The sequence below is a fragment of the Geotrypetes seraphini genome, chromosome 3 (assembly GCF_902459505.1).
Source record: "Geotrypetes seraphini chromosome 3, aGeoSer1.1, whole genome shotgun sequence".
NCBI classification, from domain to species: domain Eukaryota; kingdom Metazoa; phylum Chordata; class Amphibia; order Gymnophiona; family Dermophiidae; genus Geotrypetes; species Geotrypetes seraphini.
Window position 1 is genome coordinate 201,989,918 of NC_047086.1, and position 20,803 is coordinate 202,010,720.

The 20,803-nt window shown below is 44.8% G+C and overlaps 1 protein-coding gene across 5 annotated transcripts in view; it reads left to right on the forward strand.

The window, feature by feature from the left end:
- Positions 1-388: 388 nt before the first annotated feature.
- The window catches only part of LARP4 (La ribonucleoprotein 4), a 246,832-nt gene continuing 226,417 nt past the window's right edge, over positions 389-20,803 (forward strand). For 2 of the 5 annotated variants that reach the window (XM_033939032.1, XM_033939028.1), the window contains exon 1: positions 389-517. Coding sequence is in view for 1 of the 5 variants with exons in the window: in XM_033939027.1 (XP_033794918.1) it covers positions 506-517 (12 nt within the window). In the remaining 4 variants the exon portion in view is untranslated. Of the gene's footprint in view, positions 599-665; positions 690-20,803 lie in introns of those variants that run through there. The other 3 variants (XM_033939027.1, XM_033939030.1, XM_033939031.1) reach the window with 3 other exon arrangements.

Genomic DNA, 20,803 nt, shown 5'->3' on the forward strand with positions numbered 1-20,803 from the left:
CTTGTATTTTCAAGGACAGGGTTTGTGCCCTTGCTCCAAGTAGCTCTCACATTCCAACACAGAAACTCGTGAGCCCGAAGCCGGCCCGAGAAAGCAACGCCCCCTAGTGTGACTAGAGGTAAACCGGAAGAAGCGAGCACTGAACAACCCACAAGCGACCTCCCCCTCGTTCTCCAGCCCTATTTGGTATCGCTCTCTCTCGCTCTCATACCCAAACCACCAACCACACTCTTAACATTTCCCTTCCTAGTCCTACAGTGCTTGCTTTCCAAATAACTCGCGTCGAACTCCCTCCCCACCCACCCACCCAGTTTTCCTTTTCCGGCGTCCCGCCCCTTCTCTGAGGCAACTTCTTCCCTTCTCTAAGTGTCCGCCCCCACTCCTCTGACGCAACTTCTATGTTTCGGCCGCGTTACATGGTACCGGAAATAGGAAGTTGCGTCCGAGGGGGGGGTGGGGCGCCGGAGGAGGAAATCGGCTAGGCCGGTGGCGGGCGACCTCAGGCATGAGTTTGAAGGTAGGATGGGGGTATTGTGAGATTCCGGGAGTGGTGCTGGAATGCGGACGGGCAGGAGAGTGGGGGCGGCCTTCTGGACCGGTGAGAGCCGAAGAGACAGGAATGGAGGGCAGACCACGAGGGAGGGCACGGTCCCCGCATGCGTGCGAAAAGGGCTGCTCGGCGTGTGAGAGTATGAGAGCAGTCGAATGCGTGTGACTTAGTATCTCTGCAGTGTAGGGTGGTTTCTATTTCTTTCTTTCAAATTTTAGGCGTTACCTTGATATTATATTTTATTAACGTAAGTCGTATATTGGGTAAAAAGTTATTCTAAATTCCACGTGTTATTCAAAAGGTTGTTTTGGGGTTTTTTTTGCTCGCCTTTTCGGTGAAACAGATTTATTTTTAATATGTTTATTTAAAACGATTTTTTCTTTCACGTCCTCCCCCCTTTTTATTATTTTCTATTGGTATGCAATAGTATTGAACTGGAATAGTTGGCTGCTGAGAGGCGCGTTCCGGTACACGTTGTTCTGTCGTGTGCCGCGCGCTAGTCAGGCAGAGCTGTGACTCGGCGCCTTCGCATTGGTTTCCATAAATAGAGTTGCGGACTTTGGGAGGGGGAAGTGGCCAGGCCGACTGCCATTCTAAGGGTCTTTTCCGGGTGGTAGCTCGGCAGGTTGTGTTTGGACAGTCATCCGGACGCTTCAGCGAGGCGTCGATGAGCGCTTTTAAAAGCGCTACAGAAGAAAATTGATCTTAGTTCTTTGGCCTTACTAAAAAAATTCGCTGTAAACAGTCTTTGGACTCGTGAGAGTGCTGTGTGTTCTGTGGCTCAGATGAAACAAGATGGGTAAAGAGCCTACAATATGCTGTTGTTTTTTTTTTTCCTAAGGATCCGTTTTTTCTCTCCCAGTAACAAGTGCTCCCTGAATAGCTTCTGTGTGACCTTGCAGCAAATGCAAGTGGAAAGGTTGCTATTAACTATGGCAACAATAGAAAGTGCCCTGCAAGTTTGCAGTTTATTGGGCTATGAAAATCCTTTTTTTTGGAATGTTTAGAATTTTGCTTTTGAATAAATCGTCAACTCAAGCCAAAAACGGCTCTTTTTATTAGAATATTGCTAGTTTCTCAAGAGTGGGGAGAGAAGGATAAGCTTTATGAAATATAGCACAACATTCTTTATACATTTCTATTTTGGGAATTAACAAACAAATTGATACACTTAGTATTCAGACTTGGGTTTTTCATACCAGCTTTTGGTCATATTGTCTAACAGCCTTTGTAAAGACCCCTTTGACTAGAAATATAGGAGCTAGTTTTGAATTTTGGTACTTTGGTATATTTACCTCTTTTACTCGTTTATTTATTTATTTGGGGGGGGGGGTTGCTCTCTTGTATGCAAACTCATGTTTAAATGTAAACCATTTTATAATCTTATCAGTACAGAGGGATGCATTTGTTGGTTTGTATTACATATTTAAATGGTGGAGAAAGGAAATGGCCCAGATAGGCATAAAGGCAGATTGCATTGTTTATGTTCCCTTAGGCATAAGCATTTATTGCCCAGTCTCTTAATTTGCCTTTTTTGACTAGAGATGCAACAAGTCATCTGTGGGCTTCTTGTAAAATATAAATGTATTACAGCAAACTGAGTCTGTGCTCACCAGTGACACTGAAATTTATATTTATAGGTCTAGTAAATAACATCAGGAATAATTTAGAGGAAATAATATTTTTCTTGATTTCCATAGATTGACTAAATCAGATGCTTGAGGTAATCACATTACCATTTCTATAATTGTATAACCTAGGGATCATTCACTCAGATTGGTTCGACTTATTTGGAAAACAGCTCTTTTAAGATACATTGGAAAGGATCTTTTTATTCCTATCACTCACTGCCATGTGAAGGTGTAAAAGATTCAGTTTATCATGGCATGTTTAATAGTCTTTGGCACTCTTTCAACTTTGTTAGTCAGCTTTTTACACCTCTTTTATGTGCAGGTATTAAGTTTATGTGCAGGTATTAAGGCTGAATTCTAGTAATCCTGAAACAGAAGAAATCTCTCAAATTTATTATAGGAACTCAAATTACAAGAAATAGGTTAAAATTTAATCCAGCAAAAAAGAAGGCACTTTTTACATATACACAGTATGAACTGAGGACAGGAGACATGTACTTTAAGGGTTCCTAGATGCTTGTGAAGCCTTTAATTAAAAATCTAGGGGTGGTTAAAGATTACTTTAAAATAGTAAAGAAGCATTTTTTTAATGCTAAGATAAACTAAGATTAATTTGCTTAATCCAGGGAATCCTTGAGTGTAAATGTTTTTGAATTCTTACACATGAACTAATAAGTAAAATGGACTATTGTAAGGTTATGAAGAACTTCCCTTTTCTTCATTCCATTTTGTTACAACTAATTCATAATATGGCAATAAAGTTGCTGTTTAATGCAAAATGATTTTGTCCTACTTTTGATGGAAGAACAGTAGCCTATTTTATCTGTGCATTTTTAAAAGGTTATTGATGATATAAGTGTCTTTTATACAGGTCAACCTATTTTTTGGCCAGTTTTATTAATTCTCTGTACAGTACATTAGTGTTTTCAGCAGTGCTTAAAGCAAAAAATAAGGGCTGTTCCTAATGCAGCAGAAATGGCCTGATGCGGGTGCACTAAAGCATAAGAACTTAAGAATAGCCTTACTGGGTCAGACCAATGGTCCATCAAGCCCAGTAGCCCGTTCTCACAGTGGCCAATCCAGGTCACTAATACTTGGCCAAAACCCAAGGTTTAGCAATATTCCATGCCACCAATACAGGGCAGGCAGTGGCTTTTGTTTCTCAATAACAGACTGGGCTTTTCCTCCAGGAACTTGTCCAAACCTTTCTTAAAACCAGCTACGTTATCCACTCTTACCACATCCTTTGGCAACACGTACCAGAGCTTAACTATTCTCCGAGTGAAAAAAATTTCCTCCTATTGGTTTTAAAAGTATTTCCATGTAACTTCATTGAGTGTCCCCTAGTCTTTGTAATTTTTGACAGAGTGAAAAATCGATCCACTTGTACCCGTTCTACTCCACTCAGGATTTTGTAGACTTCATTCATATCTCCCCTCAGCTGTCTCTTTTCCAAGCTGAAGAGCCCTAACCGTTTTAGTCTTTCCTCAAACGAGAGGAGTTCCATCCCCTTTACCATCTTGGTCGCATTCCATACAAGTTTTACCATACGTTGCTCTAAATGTCTTTAGATATATTTTTTTATTTTTGAGGAGATAATGGAGAATGAGCATTTTTTTTGCTAGTGAGTTACCCCCAATTTTACAAAACCACGATAGTAGCTTTTAGCGCAGGCCGACACACTGAATGCTCTGCGCTGCTCCCAATACTCAGAGTGCTGGCCTGCGCTAAAAAAATGCTATCACAGTTTTGTAAAGGGGGGGTTAATGTGGATGTGATAACTGGTTAGTGCATGGTTAACATGTGAGCCCTTACTGCCTACAAAATAGGTGACTGTAAGCCCTCATTTGGTAATTTTTTTTAATTGCCATATGCTAATGGTAACATTAGCACATTATCATTAATGAAAACAATCGGAAAAAGGCATTTTTATGGCTGCTGTAAAAATGGCTTTAGTGCATGGGAAGGACCTGAGTAAGGGTGCACTAATTACATTTCCTACTGCAGCTTAGTAAAAGAACTGCTAAGTGAGTTCTCTTCATGTACCATAGTAAAGCTTTAAACTATTAGTTGCTTAACATTTGGGTTATTGCATGCCATTGGAATCCATCATATAAAACATTTAAATCTGACTTAAAGATCTACTGTTACACATAAGCCTTTGTAGAACAAGAAGTCATTATAAGTATGAGGTTGGTTTGAAAAGCTTAGTTTAAAAATAAGGCAAGTTAAACAGTGGTAGCCTCCATCGAAGGCTATACATTTAATCCAGCTAGATTCTGGTTTTTTCATAAGATTCGTCAAACTTTCGAAGACTACAAGAACGAGAGGGCATTCGGAAAAATTAAAAGGGGACAGATTCAAAACCAATGCTAGGAAGTTCTTCTTCACCCAGAGGGTGGTGGACACCTGAAATGCTCTTCCAGAGGGCGTGATAGGACAGACAGGGGTTCTAGAAGGGATTGGATGATTTCCTGAAGGAAAAGGTGATAGAAGGATATAGATAGAGGATTACTATACAGTCCTGGACCTGATGGGCCGCCGCGTGAGTGGACTGCTGAGCATGATGGACCTCTGGTCTGACCCAGCAGAGGCATTACTTATGTTCTTATGTTCAATTTTTCCCACAATAGAAAAAAAAACTAGAAACTTGCTAGACTATTGTAAGAAAAATAGCTTATGAAAAAACTGGAATTTCACTGGATTAATTGTTTAGCCCCGCTGCAGTGCGGTCCCACTTGCCTGCGTGGCACAGCTCTATCTCTGGATTTAGAGTGAGGCTCTACTTGCCTGCTTGGCACACCTCTATCTTTCAATGCACTCAGTGGCTCCACTTGCCTGTTTGGTATATTTCCATCTTTGGATGCAGAGTGAAGCTTCTCTTCCCGATTGGTGCAGCAGAGCTATCTTCTGATGTAGAACGCAGCTCCTCTTGTCTATTTGGTCCAACTCCATCTTCGGATGTAGAACGCCATTTTGGATGCCTGCTTAGTGCGTCTCCATCTTTGGGTGTGGGCTGCCACTTTGGATGCCTGCCTGGGGTGTCTCCATCTTTGCTGCTTTGGTGTTGTCTCATGATGTCTGCATTCTTAGCATCTAGCTCTTGCTTGCGATGGAGCGCACCCTGCCGGCTACTTTTGCGACATAACTGTCTTTGGTTTTCATTTACTCTTCGCTCTCTAGATTCCGGGCAGGCATCTAAAATGGAGCTGTTGATTGTGGTGCAGGCTCGCCAGGATGTGCTCAGCTGCTCCTTCAGGGTGGAGTGTGAAATTTGGTATGGCCGTTCTGTATGGGCTATGGAGTGGGTCTCCCGCCCTAGTGTTAGGGCATATCTCCATGGGAAAGCTCCTTCTCTAGGGGGCATGCGTGCACGCCTTCACACAAAAATATGTATTGGGTGATCTTTAAGGCATCCCTTCGTTTACACCTCTAGAGTGTTAGTGCCCTTAGTTTGTTGGATCCACTCTGGTCTGAAGTCTTTGTGCTCCCTTGCATGGTGTGTCCAGTGATTTGGCCAGTCCTTTTACTCTTTCAGGGATGATGGGCCATGGGGTCACATACTTTACTGATTTATCTCCCACTCTAATATGGATTGCTTGTTAAATCCACCTTGTGTGGATTCATCTGCTGCTGATGACAAGAAAAGAAACATTACAGTATGTATCCTACCTGATAATGTTTGTTCTTTAGTCTATTGTATCGCAAAGTGTGCCACGTCGAGATTCCGGGTGTGCTGCGATATGTCAGGGAAGAGGAGAGGCATCCGATGACTGCCTGCAGGATGTGTGTCTTGCAGCGAGAGGCAACTCCTGTAGGCAAGCAGGCGCTGCCAGCACCTCTTCTCTTTCAGCACCCCCCCAAAAAAAAAAAAAAAACAACTGGCGGCTCAGGGCACCGTTTGGAGGACCTTTGTGCCTGCGTAAACATCGACGTGATGGAATCGCGCATGCGCGTGACATCATGTCAATGTCCGCACACTTCTGGATGCTCTTGAGTCATGGCCCCCTGGTTTTGTGTGCTTATGAAAGTTTACAAGACACTGCTTTAGGGTTTTCTTTGGCTCCATAGGAATTGGGCCTGGAGGCGGCCTCGACAAGGGCTCCACAGCTATGAGGAAGGAGTTCTATGCCGATGGCCCTGTTCGGTTGATCCTATTGCTTTGTTATGATGAATACTGAAGTACCATGGATGGACCGTTCAGGTCTTTATCTGCCATCATTTACTATGTTACCAGTGACAAAACAAGGAAAACTACAGTCACACGTACAATGATACAGGCAAAGTTTATTAGATTGATCGCAGTTAAAAACAACACCTTAAAACTAAACCACGGGACCCAACACGGTCCGTGTTTCGGTACATGCCTTCTTCAGGGATCCCAGGTTGGAAAGGAATCAAATAGAACCATGAAACAAACTAAAACCTGCGTGAAGACAAACGCCAAAGGACAATTTATGCGTAGGCTACTAGATGTCCTTTGGCGTTTGTCTTCACACAGGTTTTAGTTTGTTTTGCGGTTCTGTTTGCTCCCTTTCCAACCTGGGACCCCTGAAGAAGGCATGTACAGAAACACGGACCGTGTTGGGTCCCGTGGTTTAGTTTTAAGGTGCTGTTTATAACCACAATCAATCTAATAAACTTTGCTTGTATCATTGTACGTGTGACTGCATTTTTCCTTGTTTTGTCTTCCACCCTTTACTGCAGACTCTGTTGGTTCTTCCTTTTTTGTTTGTTACCAGTGAGCATACTATTGCATATATGGCAGAGCTCAACTTTGTGCTCTCTATCTCCGCCTGCTGGTAGGTGGACTTAACCCATTCATCTGCTGTGACTAAACTAAAGGAACAAACATTATCAGGTAGATACATAATGTTTCTTTGCATCTTATCCCATGACGTTTTAATTTTCTCAGGAGTCTCATGAGGAACTTTGTTGAAAGCTTTCTGAAAAAGTACATACACGACTTCAACGGGCTCACCCTTATCCACATGTTTAGTAATACCTTTAAAAATATGAAGCAGGTTGGTGAGGCAAGACTTCCCTTGGTTGAACTATGCTGACTCTGACCCATTAACATATTCAATAATTTTATCGTGCCATGGTGTGACTGCACTTTGAATACTTTGTGTAATTCTGGTCACTGCATTTCAAAAAAAGATTTTGCAAAATTAAGAACACAAAGAATAGCCATACTGCGTCAGACCAATGGTCATCTACCCAGTATCCTGTTTCCACAGTGGCCAATCCAGGTCACAGGTACCTGGCAAAAACCCAAATAGTTGCAACATTGCATGCTACCAATCCCAGGGCAAACAGTGGCTTCCCCCCATTTCTCTTTCAGTAGCAGACTAGAAAAGGTACAGAGAGAGGCAATAAAAATCATAAAGGGGATTGGATGATTTCCCTATGAGGAAAGACTAAAGTGGCTAGAGCTCTTCAGCTTGGAGAAGACAACTTATGGGAGATAAGAGGTCTATAAAATACTGAGTGGAGTGGAACGTGTAGGTATGAGTCACTTGTTTACTCTTTCCAAAAATACTTGGACTAGAAGGCATGCAATGAAGCTGCAAAGTACTGTAAAGTTAAAACAAACGGGTGAAAATATTTCTTCACTCAGTGTGTAATAAAACTCTGGACTTTGTTGCCAGAGAACATGGTGGAAGCAGTTATAGGAGGGTTTAACAAAGGTTTGGATAATTTTCCTTAAAGAAAAGTCCATAAGCCGTTATTAAGATGAACTTCAGAAAATCCACTGCTTGTTTCTGTAATAAGCGGCATAAAATCAATTTTGCTTCTTTGGGATCTTGCCAGGTTTTTGTGACATGGATTGACCACTTCTAGAAATTGGGTACTGAGCTTGATGGAGTCTGTCAGTATGGCAACTCTTATTTCTTAGTTATTAAATCTTTACATGGACTACTCAAATATAAACAGATTTTTGGGTCAGGGTTTATATTCAGATCCACCCAGTGGCTAACACAGTTTTTCCTCCCTTTGCAATGGCCAGCACTGATCTCTTCCACTATACTTCTCCTAATGATCTGTGCTGCTCTCCTGCACTCCACTCAATCCTAAACCCCTCCCTGGCATTGAACCTAACTGTTCTAGCACTAGTTCTGGGCTTGTGTGGGGGCCTTGAGCATCTGTGCATGCTCAAGACCTGACAGCTCCCGCCCTCTCATTCATAAGCGACATCCTAACAGGTTGACTTCCTGACTTTCCATCTTATTGTTCAGAAAGGACATGTCTCGGGTTTGAAGTGCCACTTTCCTTAACAGTGTCTTCAGAGGTGGAATATATCAGGGTGACTTACATATGATATCCTCTGTGTGGTGTCATTGGTGTGATCCAGAGAAGTGGCTTTAGACTCAGCAGCTTAGTACTCCTTCACATGCAGGGCCGGTGCAGTGATTGTATATGCATCACTGTCTCCCCAGAAATGTTTTCCAGCTAGGTGGCACGAAAAAGTGGACGGGGAAATTTGGTGGTGGGGAAAATTAAATGTGCACTATTTTTATTAGTTAATTGTTATTAATTATTTTCCAATGCTCAATATGACTTTTAAGATTTGACACTTAGGCAGTGTTCCAGTAGCATTTAAGCCACCCTTGATAAGAAGAAATGCAGATCCTCTTATTCTGAATAACTACTGGCCAGTATCAAGCTTTCCATTTCTTTCAAAACTACCGTAGTTGAGAGAGTGGTATTCAACCAACTTTAAACTCATTTTGAATCAATTAATGCTTTGTATCCCCAGCAATCTGGTTTTTGTTTAAGACATAGCACAGAGATAGTAGTTCCTGTCTTAGGGCTCCTTATACAAAGCTAAGATAGCAATTCTGCCACAGCAAATGCACTGAAGCCCCTAGGAATTGAATGGACTTTGGTGCCTTTGCCTTGAGAGAATCGCTACTGTGGCTTTGTAAAAGGGGCCCTTACTGAGTGAACTACATAGTCACCTAGACCGGTGTTTCTCAACTTCTTCAAGCCAAATACCCCAGCCTAAGCTCTAATAGTACTAATTGTAATGCAATTTCTTCCATTAATTTTTCATGTACATACAATATAATTAATTCATAATGGTAACCACAAAATTAAAAAAATAACACAAAACACACTGTAAGCAGAGAAAATGTTAATTATCATTTATATTTGTTTTATTTTTCAAGGAGGTCAAGCAAATGACTTTAAAATATTCAGTGTCACCTCAGTAACCACTATAGAAAAATAGACAAATATAGTGCAGATTATAAATTCTCAAAACTGACAGAGTTTGATCACTAAATTTAAAATAAAATAATTTTTCCTATTTTTGTTGTCTGGTGATTTAATTAGTTTCTGGTTGGACTTCCTTCTGACTGTGCATCCAACATTTTTTTCTTTATGCCTCCTGCATGCTTCTTCTCCGGACCTCATTCCCTTCCCCAACCAACATCTCTCTGTCCCTCCATGAGTTCAACTTTTCTTCCTCTGTCCTCCACTCCTATTGGCAACATGTCTCCCTCTCTCTCCCTCCTCTGTTATGATCTTGCATCTCTCTTTTCTTCCTCAGGGTCTCTCCCCCTCTGTCTTCTGTCTGCACCTCCCATAGTCCAGCATCTGCATCCTGTTATTCCCCTTTGGTTCAGGCCTCTCTCTCTCTTTGTTCTTCTTACAACACCCCCCTCCATGTTTAGCATTTGTTCTCCTTTTTTCCGGGTCTTTCTCTACCTCTCTCTCTCACGCCTTCCTTCTTCCCTCCCTTGTCCAGAATCTTTCCACCTCTCTGCAGTCTATCTTTCTCTCTTCCCTTTATACACCCCCAAGTCCATCATCTGCTCCCCTCTCTTCTGCCTCCCCTTTGTTTCAGGTTTCTCCCTCTCTCTAACTTCCTTCTTTTTTTTTTTTTATTTATCAGATTTTTAAACATTATCATTTATACAAATAATAAAGAAAGGAAATTTACAGAAACAAGATAAAGAAAAGTAATTATAACTCATAAGGTTATTACAATAGATTCCTCAAGCCCACATAAATTGAGAGAGTACAAACAGGCTTTAAACTAATCGGAAACAATCAAATATAATCATGATCAAATGATCAAACAAAATGGTGCCTTGATACTTTCAAAACTCCAAATATTAATTACGTGGTACCAGAAGAAGAACTAACTTCATGATGTTGCAAAAATTGTTCTAACTGAATAGAGTCCCAATAAACATAATCATTTTCTTCAAATTTAATCAAGCATTTGCAAGGGAATTTTAAGTAAAAAGTGGCACCCAAAGCCAACACCCTAGATTTCAAAGCCAGAAAAGATTTTCTTCTTAATTGTGTTGCTTGGGCCACATCTGGAAATATCAATATGTTATCTCCACAGAATTTAACTTGCTTATTTTGAAAATAAGCTTTCATTATTAAGGATTTATCTATCTCTCTTGTACACGTTATTAGGAGTGTAGATCTAGTTAGAATTATATCTTGTGAATCCTCCAAAAATCCTGTTAAATCAAAATCAATTTGTTCCAACTGATCTACACCCGATTCTATGGAAACTTTCTTCCTCTGAAGAATATAGTATAAATTTGTTAGAGGCAAATTATCTACGTCAGTCATCCCCAAAACTTCTTTAAAATATTTCTTGACCAATATTTCTGGAGACAACAAATGAGTTTTGGGGAAATTGACTAGACGTAAATTTTTTGCTCTCTGCAAATTTTCCATTTTTTCAAATTTCATATGAGTGATATGAAAATTCTTAACTGCTGTTGAGGAAACTGCTTGTAATGTAACCACTTGAGACTCTGTTGTTTTAATCGATTTTTCCATAATCTTTAAATTAGAATCAACATTTACAAACTTATCAATCACTTCCTGTGAAAACTTAAGATTCTGTGTTACCACGGACTTTAATAACCCCTCCATTCGAGTGTTAATTTGCCATAAATCTTTCAAGGTAACTTCCTGAGGTTCAGCCTGGGGCTCTCTAGCAAATAAAGCCTCATCTTGAAAAGATAAGGCTTTTGGCATCACCCCATAAACTAATAAGGGTGACCTCTGTTGCTCAGAGAGTCCCTCCGGCTGAGAACTGGAGCCAGATTTGGGCTCCAAAACTTCCGGAATATTTGGTGGAGGTGGTGGAGTTCTATTTGGAGGACTAAGAGATGCCCCTGAAAGCGAGTCCGCTCCTTGACTATGGCTTAATGCACTAGATGAAATAAAATGCCTATCTATGGGGCCTAACAAAATAGGTGTAGATACCTTAGCTTTCCCTTTTCTCTTCCCCATATTACATTCATACATACAGTTCTCCCGTCTCTCCAAGGGGCAGATTGTGCCCCTTAGGGCACACCCCTTTGGCCACGCCCTGCGGCCATGCGCCGCAGTCGCGGCGTCCCTTTGAACCGGGACCTGTCAAAGATTTTGCTAAAATCTAAAAACACCACATCCAGGTCACTCCCTCTATGAAATCCTCTGGTCACCTGGTCAAAGAAATTGATAAGATTTGTCTGTCAAGACATACCTCTAGTGAATCCAGGTTGCTTCAGGTCCTGTAACTTCACTATTTTTCCATTAATTTTATTTTTCCATTAATTTATTTACCACAGAAGTCAGACTTGCCAGCCTGTAAGTTCCCTGCTTCTTCCTTACTTCCACTTTTGTGAAGAGGGACCACATCCGCCCTTCTCCAGTCCTTTGGTACCACTCCTGATTCTAAAGAAGCATTGAGAAGGTTAGCCAGCAGAGCTGTCAGAACTTCCCTAAGTTCATTCAGTATCCTCCGATATACATCCTCTATCCCAATTGCTTTGTCCACCTTCAGTTTAGCTAGCTCTTCCCGAACACAATCCTCTGAAAATAATTGAATAAAATCAACATTCCCAGAAATTAAACAGGACATGACAATTTTTTTTTAACTTTCTAGCTGTCACTCTCCAGTACTTACATGCAAGCAATAAACATAACCCACTTTGGATGTCATGAGTACAGCAGTGTTTTGAATCTCAGAAAAGTGCCAAACAGTAGAAAGCGAGGTTTGTGGAGCTCCTTTGCTCCCTTTTCAAGGTTGCTTCTGTTAGATGTTATCAGATTCTTCCTTGGCTATGTCTAGGACGTCCTGAGTGGTCATTCATAGCTGGAAGTAGGATGGCCCCCAGTTTTCGTATTCCCACTCCCCTTATGATTGGTCTCTATTGCCAAAAAATTCTGTGCAAACAGGAATTGTTCTTTGTGCTTTTTGACTATCTCCAGAATATGGTATGATAATGCACTCAAAACAACCTCTTTTTCCATATCCCTTGTAAGTCAAGAAACTTTTTACTGTACTACAGTATATGTGACTATAAAGAGGATAGAGTTAAGTGGAGATAGTTTAAGTTCTAAATATTTAACTTTACTGGGAGCTAATCTTTGGCCCTTTTTTTTTTTTTTTTTGGTTCAAACATTCTTTATTAGAATTTTCAGGTCAAACATCAAATAAGAAAAAACACAGCATGTACAACAGAGCAAAAATAAAATAAGCATACAAAAAAATTAAGTATTTTCAGCATTAAGATAAGACTGAAAAGTGGCCCACATACAATTGACAGAACGGAACCGAGAGGTAAAATATGCATTCTCCATTTCAAACTTATGAGTTAGAGAAACCAAATTCCACCAAGTGGCCACATGTAGATCATGGTGAATTTTCCAGTTTCTAAGAATCAGTTTCACGGCTAGAGCCATCAAAATATCAAATAAATGAGATTGATCCTCAGAAAGGGGAGAGACAAGTACAGTGCTAATCCAAAATACAACAGCCACAGTGAGCTCCTCATCCATGGAGAAGATATGAGAAATAATATTCCAAACAGAAGACCAAAAAGGTTGCAACTTAGAACATTCATAAATCATATGTACCAAGGTACCAGTCTCCGCAACACAATGCCAACAAAAATCAGATGATAAATGTCCAATAAGGAATAATTTCCTTGGAGTCCATAGAGCGCGATGATAAACAAAAAATAAGGACTGTATCAGATAAGCAGACATTGATATTTTAAAAGTCTGAAGCCAAAAAATCCTCCCATTGTACTGAAGTTAAATAACCCGTCACATCCTTGTCCCAAACAGCATACAATGAGTGAGGAGAAGTAGCATCAAACTTATTATCCCAGGACAACCAGGCATATTCTCACATGTGGGTGACGTCATCTACGGAGCCCACTAGCGGATGTTCTCACAAGCAGACTTGCTTGAAGATCTTCAAGCTAGCGAGTGTACCGCGCATGCGCTAGTGCCCCTCCCGCCCAACCTAGGGCATGTGTCTCCTCAGCGTGGCCTCAGTTCTATGTTTTCTGCAGAGACAGAAGCACTGCTCCCTTGCTTCGCGCGATCTCATTGTCCCTCTTGTACCGCTGCTTATTTGTTTTATTTCAGGTGAGTCGCTGTGCTTGCGTCTTTATTTCGTGTCTTTTTGACCGGGTTGACCGGTCTTGCTTTGGCTGCCTGGCCTCACGGGGCCGCGGTCGTCTTTTTTCTTATGTCCCGGCCTCGTTCCAGGTTTAAGAACTGCACTAAGTGCAACCGGGTGATCTCCATCACCGACCCCCATCGTTGATGTGTGGAGTGCCTGGGTGCGGAGCACCACGCTGAATCGTGTCCGCGTTGTGTGACTTTACAACTGCGGGCTCTTTGTCGAAGGGTGGCCAAGATTCTCCAACTCTTTGGCCTGATGGATCCAGCGGGACAGGCCTTAAGCTCGGCCTCTACACCGTCGTTGGGTGCCTCGGCCTCAAAGTCCCCCTCGGCCTCCAAGGCTTCAGCCTCGGCTCCTGCTACACCGGCCTCAGGTAAGTCTCCTCTTCCCTCCTCAAGTGTGCCGGCAAGGAAGCCTACCTCGGAATCTCACGTGGGTGCCGCCTCATTGGCCTCGTCGAGATCTCATACAAAGCGTGCCTCCTCACGTAGGGAATACTCTTCCTCAAGGTCGCCCCCAAAGGAGCGCACTGCTGCACCTCCGACCCAACCAACCTTGGTCTCAGTGCCCATGTTTGAGGACATGCTTAAGGCTATCCTTACTACACAGTTTTCCTCGGTTGTGAGCCAACTTCTCCCAACCTTGACGCCGCTGACCTCGGTCTTGACCCAGTCCCGGTCTGACCAGCTTGAGCGTCCTTCTCTTGGGTCTAGGGGCCGTGCCCGCAAAACTCGCAGAGTTGCCTCGAGCAATTCTTTGTCCCCTGATTCGGGGCTTGTGACTTTCTGAGGGTCTTGGAAAGGGGCCTGTCTTTCATCCTCTACCTTGTTGAGGCTCGCCCCTTCCCAAAAATTGTGGTCTTCTCCGCCCCTTCGGGGCCGGTCTCCGACAGCAAAGACTACTGTTATTGACGTGAAATTGGAAGCTGGTTCGCTTTCCCTGACGAAGCCGGTGGGCACCTCCCAGGGGTCCTCTTCGAGGCATCTAGGGGAGTTTTCATTTACTCTGTCTTCGCCGAGGCTGCGCAAGCTGGTGCCTCAGACTCCGGGGGTCCTCCCCGATATACCTTTCCTGGGGTCGTTCCTCGACGCCTCCGAGGCGGTCTAATCGAGCCTCTTCGGTCTCCCATTCGCGTGACTGAGGCTTCGGCATACTACTCGAGGGAAATTTCTCCCTCTTTCTCTGCTGCCCCCAGATCACGATTGGGGTCTCCTCCGGAGGATGTGTCTTCTTCTAGAACCTCCTCCTTTGCTCGTCTCATTTCTGACATGGGTAAGGCCCTGAATCTGGACCTCCAGTCTGAGTCCCATTATACCCAAGAATACCTGGCGGAGATGGGTGTTTCTCATCCGCCTCGTGAGGCGCTGCGTTTGCCTCTACATCAGGTTCTTCGACAGACATTTCTCCGGAACCTGGAAACACCTTATGCGGTTACGGCCATTCCCTCCAAATTGGAATCCTGTTACCGGACGATCCCGGTCAAGGGGTTTGAAAGTTCTTCGCTTTCTCACCAATCCATGGTGGTTGAGTCCTCCTTGAAAAAGACCAACCCCTCGAAGGTGTACGCTGCTGTCCCTCCGGGACGAGAGGGCCATACGATGGACAAGTTTGGTCGCCGCCTTTATCAAAATTTGATGATGGCGAACCGTGTCCTAAACTATAATTTTATCTTCACATCCTATCTCAGATTCTGTGTGGAGGCCCTCCACTCCTTTCAAATGGATGTGCCGGCTTATCGACGTCAGGAGTTTTGTCTTCTTGAGGAGACTCTCTCCCAGCTCCGCCTCTATATGTTTCAGGCAGCCTACGACGCTTTTGAATTGTCCTCGAGGGTCAGGGCCTTTGCGATCGCCATGCATAGCCTCGCCTGGCTTTGGATTGTCGATATGGATCCGAACCTCCAGGATCGTCTTGCCAATCTCCCTTGCATGGGTCATGAACTCTTTGATGATTCCATTGAGACGGCCACCAAGCGCCTCTCTGAACACGAACGGTCCTTCGCCTCTCTGGTGAGACTTAAGCCAAAGACTCCCCCGGTTCGGCATTACAAGATTCCTCTTCGGAGGTATCCGCAGAACTCTACTCCTGCGTTCTCTCTGCCGCCTGCAAAGCAGCCTCAGCTTCCACAGCAGCGTCAAGCTAAGGCCCAGCCGCCAGCTCCAGCAAAGCCTGGGCTGTCTTTTTGACAATTCCTGTCCGAGCCTGCCGGCTCCCTTCCTTCTGGAGCCTTCCCCCCTTCCCATTGGGGTCGTCTCCATCATTTCTATTCTCAGTGGGAAAGTCTTACGACAGACAGTTGGGTCCTTTCCATTGTCCGGGAAGGGTACTCTCTTTACTTCAGTCGCGTACCCCCGGACCTTCCGCCAAGAGAGTTTCCTTCTGCGAGATCCCAACTGCCTTTTCTCCTGCAGGCAGCCCAGGCCCTCCTTCACCTTCGGGTGGTCGAGGAGGTTCCTCTGGATCAGCGAAATTCGGGGTTTTATTCCCAGTACTTTCTGGTACCCAAGAAAAGGGGGATCTGTATCCGATCCTGGACCTCCAAGCCCTGAACAAGTTTCTGGTCAAGGAACGGTTCAGAATGCTCACCCTTCCTGCTTTGTATCCCTTGATGGAGGAGGGGGATTGGCTGTGCTCGTTGGACCTCAAGGAGGTGTACACGCACATTCCGATCCATCCGGCCTCACGCCGATATCTGAGATTCCGGGTGGGGGATCTCCACCTCCAGTATTGTGTTCTTCCTTTCAGTCTGGTGGCCTCTCCGAGGGTTTTCACAAAATGCCTGGTAGTAGTAGCGGCGGCCCTACATCTCCGAGGACTGCAGATGTTTCCCTACCTCGACAATTGGTTGATCAAAGCGTTCTCTCGTCTGGAGGTTCTGCAAGCGACGAATCAAACCATATGCCTCCTTCAGAGTCTCGGGTTTGAGGTGAACTTTCCCTAATCTCACCTCTGTCCGTACCAGTCTCTCAAATTCATTGGAGCGGTCCTCGACACTGTTCGCCTTCGCTCGTTCTTGCCTCGGCCTCGTCAGGAGACCATTGTCTGTTTGTGTCAACGGGTTACCCTCCTGTCCTCGGTCCTGGATCGGCTCATGATGATCCTGCTCGGCCACATGGCCTCCACTGTTCACATGACTCCTTTTGCCAGACTTCACCTCTGCATTCCTCAGTGGACGCTGGCCTCTCAATGAAACCAAGATCGGGATCCTGTCTTGCGCCTCATTGTCGTAACTCCTTTATTGAAGCAGTCTCTCCGCTGGTGGATGCTCTCTTCCAATCTTTCCAGAGGTTTTCTGTTTCATGCTCTTCCCCCGCAGAAGGTCCTCACGACGGACTCATCGGCCTTTGCTTGGGGGGGCTCATCTGGACGGCCTTCGCACTTAGGGTCTTTGGTCCAGTGCCGACCGCCTTTGTCACATCAATCTGCTGGAGCTTCGGGCAGTTTTCCTCGCTCTGAAAGCTTTTTGTCACCTGCTTCGCGACCATGTGGTGCTGGTTCGCATAGACAACCAGATCGCCATGTATTATATCAACAAACAAGGGGGCACGGGGTCGTGGTCCCTGTGCCAGGAGGCGATGCGGCTCTGGGATTGGGCCATCTGCCGCAACATTTTCCTTCAGGCAGTCTACATTCAGGGCCAGAAGAATTGCCTGGTGGACAGGTTGAGTCATCTGCTGCAGCCTCACGAATGGTCTCTCCATTCCTCGAACCTGCGTCAAGTGTTTGCTCGTTAGGGAACTCCGGATGTCAATCTGTTCGCGTCCCCCCTCAATCACAAGTTGTCCTGCTTCTGCTCCAGGGTCTATGCATCCCACAGGATCGAGACAGATGCCTTCCTTCTGGATTGGACGAACCTGTTTCTATATGTGTTTCCTCCATTCCCTCTGATTCTGAAGACTCTTGTGCTCAAATCCATGCACGCCACCATGATTCTGATAGCTCCTCGGTGGCCCCGACAGCCCTGGTTCTCCCTTCTGCTGCAGCTCAGTTCCAGGGAGCCTCTTCTACTGCCTGTTTTTCCTTCTCTGCTTACGCAGAGTCGGGGATCTCTGCTTCATCCCAACCTGCAGTCTCTACACTTAACAGCTTGGTTCCTCGAGACTTGATGCCTTCGTTCCAGTTCTCCCAGTCTGTGCTGGATGTCCTGGAGGCTTCTTGGCCAGTGTTACCATCAGAAGTGGACCCGTTTTTCTTCTTGGTGTGCTCAGCTGCGCCTAGACCCGCAGTCTGCCTCCTTGCCGTCTGTCCTGGATTATCTGTTGCACTTGTCTGGCGCTGGACTCAAGTCCTCTTCGATTTGAGTCCACCTTAGTGCTATTGCTGCTTTTCATCAGCCTGTTGATGGGAAACATCTCTCTGTTCATCCTGTGGTTCCCGCTTCATGAAGGGCCATTTTCACGTTCATCCGCTCCTTAAACCTCCTCCTGTGGTTTGGGATCTCAACGTGGTCCTTGCTCAACTGATGAAACCTCCTTTTGAGCTGCTGGTGCGGGCTCACTTGGTTTCTCACTTGGAAAGTTGCGTTTCTTATTGCCCTCACTTCTGCCCGTCGGGTGAGTGAGCTTCAGGCCTTGGTGGCGGACCCGCCTTTCACTGTCTTTCATCGTGATAAGGTGGTTCTCCATACCCATCCTAAATTCTTGCCTACGGTTGTTTCGGATTTTCACATCAACCAATCCACTGTTCTTCCTGTGATTTTTCTGAAGCCACATTCTCATCCTGGAGAGGTGGCTCTGCATTCCCTTGACTGTAAGCGTGTGTTGGCTTTCTACTTGAGGCGCACTGCTCCTCATCGTACTACTCCCCATCTGTTCAAATCTTTAGATCCTAATCGCTTGGGGTGTTCTGTTTCCAAGCGGACCATTTCTAACTGGTTGGCCGCTTGTATCTCTTTCTGTTACGCTCAGGCTGGTCTCTCCCTGCCGGGTCGAGTCACGGGCCATAGAGTCAGAGCGATGGCGATGTCTGTTGCTTTCCTCCGCTTGACTCCAGTTGAGGAAATCTGCAAGGCTGCCACTTGGTCCTCGGTTCACACTTTCACCTCTCACTACTGTCTGGATGCTTTCTCCAGGCGTGACGGCCATTTTGGCCAGTCGGTTTTGCGAAACCTGTTCTCCTAATTTGCCAACTCTCCCACCATCCCATCCTGGTTAGCTTGGAGGTCACCCACATGTGAGAATATGCTGCCTGCTTGTCCTGGGATAAAGCACAGTTACTTACCGTAACAGGTGTTATCCAGGGACAGCAGGCAGATATTCTCACAACCCACCCACCTCTCCGGGTTGGCTTAGGAACATAAGCATTGCCTCTGCTGGATCAGACCAAGGGTCCATCATGCCCAGCAGTCCGCTCCCGCGGCAGCCCCCCAGGTCCATGACCTGTAAGTGCTCCTTTACCCAAGACGTTTATTCCCTATTCATTTAATATCCTGTGTTGTAGCCCTCTTGTAGCTTCTTTGCTACCTGAACTGAGGCCACGCTGAGGAGACGCATGCCTTAGGTCAGGCGGAGTACACTCACAAGCTTGAAGATCTTCAAGCAAGTTTGCTTGTGAGAACGTCCGCTAGGGGGCTCCGTAGATGATGTCACCCACATGTGAGAATATCTGCCTGCTGCCCCTGGATAACACCTGTTACGGTAAGTAACTGTGCTTTAAGATCCCATTGTACTGAAGTTAAATTACCCGTCACATCCTTGTCCCAAATAGCATACAATGAGTGAGAAGATTTAGCATCAAACTTATTAAGATATCTTTGGCCGTTTTTAACAAGCTAGTCTGGGAGCCATTTAATTTTTGATTTCCATATTTCTTTTTGTTGTAAGGAGCCAAGCTATGAACTATGGGTATTTGGTAATTTTATATATATAAAATAAAGTTAACTAAATATTTGCAGTGGTGTGCAGGCCCAGTGATGATCAAGTATCGCGCTAAGAGGGAAACAGGAACCTAAATGTGCAGAAATGGCTTCCTGCTTTTCTTGTATGTTTTCTCTTTTCTTTCCTATCCCTTCATTCTTTTTGTTTCTCTACATGTCCTTTTCTTACCATTGCTGCTCTTTAGTGTGTACTGGCCCTGTGAAAGTGAAGATTATGAGATCTGAGGGCTAAGTCTGGTCAGATGTGACATCCTGCAATGAGATGTTTCTGGGATATCTAGGAAAGGACTTAAATGATTGTGACATGCAGATGATTCACACAGATGTTCACTGTAATCCCTGACTCTCTGATCTGATGGATCACTAAAAGCAACTCTCACACACGCGCAGAGCTGGCAGGGAAAGCCTGAATAGCTGAGAGGCAGGGAAAAAAGCCTGCCAATGAGTTGCTGGGGGAGGAAACCCTTTTCTTTCTTTCTTGGGCACACACACACACACAATATCTGCCCCATTAAAAAAAAAAAAAGGCTCTCCCCCGCCGCCCCCCCAGCTAACGATGGTCCTTTCCCAATGACCTCCTAACATGGTGCCAAGAATCCCCCCCCCTTGCGCTTGTGAAAATCGGCAGGAGGGTTGGCCATTCCCTCCTGCCAGTCATGCCGCGTCCACCTCCCTCCCCCCTGAGACAAAAATGGTAGGAGGGATGCTCACTCCACCTTCCCCACATGAGAAGAAATGGCAGAAAGGATGACCACTCCCTCCTGCCATGGTAACCCCTTTCCCTCCTCGGCAAGAGAGATGCCCACTCCCTACTCATAGCCTCTGGAAGTCTTGGTAGCTATTTTCGTCATTAAAAGAGCATGGCAGGAATGAGTGGGAATTGCTTCTCCCCCAATGTGTCGCTAGACCACCAGGGAAACAGGTAGGCCTGGGGTCTTTCCTCTGGGTTCTGCCTCTTCTTTGTCTTGGGGGGGCGCTGACATTTTTTTTAACAATTATTATTAAAAATAACAAGAAAAAATTATTAATGTCCAATTATCCAGACTGTTCTTTGCTGAGGTTAGTTCGAATAATCGGTGTTAAGAACATAAGAAGTTGCCTCCACTGGGTCAGACCAGAGGTCCATCCCGCCCAGTGGTCCGCTCCCGCGGTGGCCCACCAGGTCCTTTGACCTGTGAAGTGATTTGACCATTTTTATATCCTACCTCTGCTTCTATCTGTACCCCTCAATCCCTTTATCCTTTAGGAACCTATCCAAACCTTCCTTGAACCCCTGTACTGTGGTCTGGCCTATCACAACCTCTGGA